Source organism: Daucus carota, chromosome 6 (genome assembly GCF_001625215.2).
Source record: "Daucus carota subsp. sativus chromosome 6, DH1 v3.0, whole genome shotgun sequence".
Taxonomy (NCBI): Eukaryota; Viridiplantae; Streptophyta; class Magnoliopsida; order Apiales; family Apiaceae; genus Daucus; species Daucus carota.
Genome location: NC_030386.2, coordinates 28,047,007 through 28,052,666, shown reverse-complemented (window position 1 = coordinate 28,052,666; position 5,660 = coordinate 28,047,007). Strand labels below are relative to the sequence as shown.

The following is a 5,660-nucleotide window of genomic DNA, read 5'->3' as shown; positions in this document are numbered from 1 at the left end:
TCACTTTTAGTAATCCAATTAATCAGGTAATTAAAGCATTGTTAATCTCTCTCGAGTATTAACGCTTTCAGAAATCCAATGATGCTCTCGCATTCAAATTCAATTCTGCTAATTGTATGTGTGCCTCTAGTAATATATCTCTCGATCATACTCCTATTCGCATAGTATCAATTCATGATATCGGCCGATTACACAAATCAATATTAAAACATATCAATTAGAATTACCACAACAAATCAAATCACTATGAAAATCATGCCAATATCATAGTGCAAACATGGCTTCCCCTTAAGCCCTAGAACACACTAGTCAATAATAACTAAACAAACAAAATAACCAAGACAATCAAAAGACATAATAAAACTAACAAGAAGAAAAGAGATTTAGATGATAAAACCTTGAACCTTTAATGTTGTCACATCAAGAAAAGTCATGGTCTCCTCCTTCTCTCTCTAACCCTAATTCTAATCTAATATTGTACAACGATCAAATTAATCCTCTATCTAATAATATATAGTCTTTTAATATTTAAAACTAATATATAAATAAAACTCCAAAACCAAGTAGGATTTAGTCTCAAAATTCGCAGCTTTCTGTTCTGTCCAGTTTTCGGGCCTTTACAGTTGGACTTCGCTTCTTGGACCACTTCTGAATTAAAGAGAATTTCAAGAGCTTCGCGTGGGCTGTAAGATCGTCCAATTCTGACACCCGGAACTCAAGATATGGCCCAAACAGTGTAGAAATCGGGTAGAACCCAATAAATCCGAATTTTAATAGAATTTAGCTCCAAAATAGCTAATTTATCTTCAAATCCTTCTCAACTTGGAATTCTTTATTCCCTACAATAAAACATGAAAATATATTAAATAAATATCCAAATCAGTGCAAAATATAATTAAATATGAGAATAAAATCATATAGAATATATATAAAAATATATTCTATCAAAGGCGGTGGTAACACTTACTTGACAAATAGAAACTCAAAGAAAATGAAGTCATTATCCATATTGCAACATATAATAAAAGAACCAAAACTCTAGACATACGTCAAAATATTTGATATCAAATTACTTTTAAAAAATTAATTAATTTTGCCAAACTACAATATCAGTTTATCAAACAACTACAACAACCATTAGATCTACAAAAACTCCAACTAGAATTATATATAATGTTTGCCTATTAAATGAATAAAATAATTGTGACTTAAAATTTTGAATTTTTGTTCGAGATTAAAGACGCTGTAAACGAACTTATATGTGTTGATCGTGAATATTATTTTCACAATTTAAAAATCATCAAACAACATAGTAATTTTACTAAAATAAAACATGTTGTTAGAGTTAAGTTCCATAAAGTACCAGTCATAATCTTTTAGTTTAATCATAAATAATATCTTTAATTATTCAAATTTTATATATAATTTACCATCTTTAAGTAGTTTTAAATATATAATTATCAATTAATCATTAACATTTTTCAACATTTACAATCATTAAGATCATTGTTCTACTTATGAGTTATATTTTAAAAAATATATAGTGTTTAGTGATTTATAATATAATTGTTTTATCTTTTGATTGCAACGATTATATTGTAGAACATAACCTGCAAATTGTCAGATGTTTATAAATATTGTAGCCTAAAAAAATTAAAATTGAAACGAGTAGATTATTTTTAAATAATTTTGGACGCCAATACTCTTATTTTGTGGACTCCATAGAACATGGACCCATATTGTTATGAAATAAATTTAAAGTAGGATCAAATTTTAATATACAGAAAGTCTTATATTAAATAACAATAATTTAAATATCATTTAAAAACAATAATTTAAATAGATTTTATTATAAAAATATCATAATGTAACTAAAAAAGACATTATTCTTTCAATAAATAACAAATTTAAATATTTTATTTAACCCCGTGCTTGGCACGGGTTATCAACTAGTAATTACTAAGACTTGATAATGTATAGACTATAGTGTCACCAAAAAGTAAAAACATACTCACAGCCAGAGTCTTAGGAGGTACACACGGATACCGGGGATACGGGTGGTAGATTTGGATAATAGTTTTACCAAATATGGAATGAATCTGATTGACAAAACTGGATAAAGACACCAGTAGCATAGAACTAATCAGAAAGTGTCAACTAGTTGTATACACGAGATCCCTTCACAATGTTAAATTTAAAGGTGAAATGCAAGGAAGGATAGATCATAGATATGACTTGAATCATATATGTTAAGTGTCAACTTATGATAAGAAACATTAGTTAATCCCAGTATCCCACATGAAATAGGAAAAGATTGACAAGTTGACAACTAAGGCAAATTAACATTGTAGCCTATTCAACAGTGACCGCAACAATAGATCAAAATGACTGCAACGACACAAATAATGTTCAGTATTTGGCAAAAAAAAAAAACACTGGCTTCAATAGCCTGCAGCGCTTTCCTAGTTATCATCATCACCAGTTGACTTGTTTGAATCCTGCGATCGAAACTAGGCTCTCTGTATACTTGTAAATTTGACACACATCAACTGAAACCGGGACAATTATGGCCTCTTTCTTGTTAGCATTATACAGAATCCATGCGTCATCATCAATTATTAGTAGGAGCTCCCCATTACCAAAGTAGCCATAAACAGGATGTTCAATTAGATCCAAATCTACACTAAGCATCAAAGTCCATGATGCCACAACTCCACCCGCACGAAGGCATGCATCATCATCCAATGTCCACATGTTAATCTTAGCATCCAATCCATTCTCCATTGCTATAGCAACAGCAATAGCCTTATTACACTCGATAATACGAGCTTCATAAGAGAAAACAGGCAACTTAATGGCACAATTTAGCACCTCATTGTTCAAATCAAACGCCATCATACCATACATTCCAGTACAGCACAAGAGTCCATTAAGACACACATGGAAATCATCATTCCAAGGAAAATCAATCGGATTAGGCACCTTTCGCCAAGCATTTCTATTAGCCGAATACACCTCAGCAGAAAAAGGATTCGCTACAACCCTAACAACCTTAAAATCACCATCTATTGGATCATAACCGAATCCAAGAGCCTCTCTAGTAATATCAAAACTAAAACTATACGGCGGAATAACTTTCGATTGTCTAGTAGCAGGATTCCAAAGATAAGTATTAGTTCTTCGTCTAGCTAAAGGCGAAAAAAGCCAATAATGTTCCGGATGTGTTTCAGAGGCAGCAACAGCAACACAAACAATGCCGTTAGCGGAACCAACAAGTATAAAATCAGGTGCAGATTCAAACTCACCTCGAGAATATGGAAACTTGAGATCAGCCACAATTTGACGAAAATCAATGCTGAGGAGTGAAATTGGGGAATCATTTTCTTCGTTTTCATCGAACCTCTTGACGATAAGAGTTTGATTAGTCTCGAAACTTTCAGTTGCGCGACGGAGCTGAGATTTAACGAAACTAGGGTTTGTTGAAACTGCAGCAATGATTCCAGATGGTTCTAGCTGATTCATCACAGTCCATGTCAGCATGACAGCTCATGTAATTAGTTACAAGTTTGTTACAGTTGTGTGTGTATGCTGTGCTCTATAAATAGACACTAGCTGGTAGCTGCTATGTACAGGACTACTACTCTCATCATGCTTTTCTGTTATGCCTTAATGATGTAAATACTTGTTTTGTTCTCCAAGCAATACAATTCTGTTTTCTCTCCATCTTGTGTTCATTTCTTTAGCTTAGCATTAGAAATTTATCATGGTATCAGAGCAGCAACAACGATCTTCGATCTCAATTCGTCTCTATCACCTGCAAATCTTCGTTTCCATGGCGACTTTTCGTTGATTCTTCAGGTGTTGATCTTCTTCTCTGTTTTTCAATCTATTCTCTGCAATAACCTTGTCGTTTTTCTTCATATATCATGGCGGATAATGCGTGGAATATACATAATCGTACTGTTATTTCATCCGTTCAAGATCAGTCTAGTGTGTATTACATTCATCCTTCAGATTCTGCTTCTTTACAATTAGCTTCCGTGAAATTTAACGGTACTGGCTTCACGAGTTGGAAGCGTTCTATGATTCTCAGTTTGTCACATAAGAACAAAATTGGATTCGTTGATGGATCTATACCTAAACCTGATGCTACATCACCTGACTTTAAACCGTGGGAGCGTTGCAATAATCTTGTTTGCTCCTGGTTATTGTTCAATTTGGATGAAGAAATTGCTCAGAGTTGCTTGTATTTTGACTATGCATCTGAGATTTGGAGCGATCTTGAGGATCGTTTTGGCTTTAGTACTCTGTCACAGGTTTATTCTGTTGAACAAAAACTAGCTGATCTTAGTCAAGGTTCCAAGTCAGTTTCTTCATTTTTCACTGAAATCAGAACACTATGGGATGCACTAGCTGATGCTAGTCCTCCAGTTCGTTGCATTTGTACCAAATGCACCTGCAATGTTAATCACAGGTTGCTTCAGAAACAACAGGAACATAGATTGGTCCAATTCATGATGAAGCTCAGTGATAAGTTTTCTACAATTCGAGGCAATGTTCTTATGCAGCAGCAACAACAGTTACCTACTGTTTCTCAAGCTTTCAGGATTTTCTCTCAAGAGGAGAGACATCAGGAAGTTTCACAGATAGTGTCCAACACTGAATCATTAGCCTTTGTTGCTGACAACAAAAAGCACACCGATGCTGCTATTTCTGGTTCCAAACCGAGTGCTGCTAATCTTCCTGGAAAAAGGAACACTAAATACTATTGCACTCACTGCAAGATTAATGGACATAGCATAGAAAGGTGCTTTAAGATCAATGGATATCATCCTGGTTTTAAAGGTTTTAAGGACAAGAAGCTGGCAGCCATGGCTACTACCAGTGATGATTCTCCTCCTATAACCAATGCTCAATACTCTCAGTTGATGTCTCTTCTTAACAATCAGTCTAGCAATTGTCAGACAAATGACAAGAATGATCATCTTGCAATGCTAGCAGGTAAATATTGTTTTTTATCTGAACATTGTGGTAAGACTGGTTGGCTCATTGATAGTGGAGCAACAGATCACATATGCTCCAATTTATCAGCATTTGTTCATTATACTAAGGTGAATCCTACTGAGTATATTACTATTCCTGATGGTAAGCAAGTTGCAGTTAAACACACTGGTTCTATTCAATTAACTGCAGACCTTACTCTTCACAATGTGTTACATGTGCCAGATTTTCACTTCAATTTAATATCTGTCCAAAAGTTATGCCAGGATCTTAAATGTGAAGTGTTTTTCACTGTTGATAAGTGTATTCTACAGGGCCTTTCTCAGAGAAATTGTCAGATGCCTCTTGGTGAAAGACAAGGTGGCTTATACAGTATCAACTCAGTTCAGACTGCAGATAAGAAGCTGTGTTTTGCTGCTACTACAGATGCTAAAGTGTGGCATCTCAGACTTGGTCACATTCCTTTTTCTAGCTTGAAACTGTTATTTCCTCAAGTTGTGTTACCTCTTTGGATGTTATTTGTCAAATATGTCCAAAAGCTAAACAGACAAAACTGAAGTTTCCTCATAGTAGTATTAAGACAAAAGCTGCTTTTGAAATGATACACATTGATGTATGGGGACCCTATCAGGTCAAGTCATCATCTGGTTGTAATCAAT

General features: G+C 34.2%; 1 protein-coding gene across 1 annotated transcript; it reads right to left on the bottom strand.

Moving 5' to 3' along the window:
* Window positions 1-2,475: 2,475 nt before the first annotated feature.
* Window positions 2,476-3,540, bottom strand: LOC108226103 (uncharacterized). Its single transcript, XM_017401054.1, has one exon. The coding sequence runs from the start codon at window positions 3,538-3,540 to the stop codon at window positions 2,476-2,478; it is 1,065 nt and encodes a 354-aa protein (XP_017256543.1).
* Window positions 3,541-5,660: the final 2,120 nt, after the last annotated feature.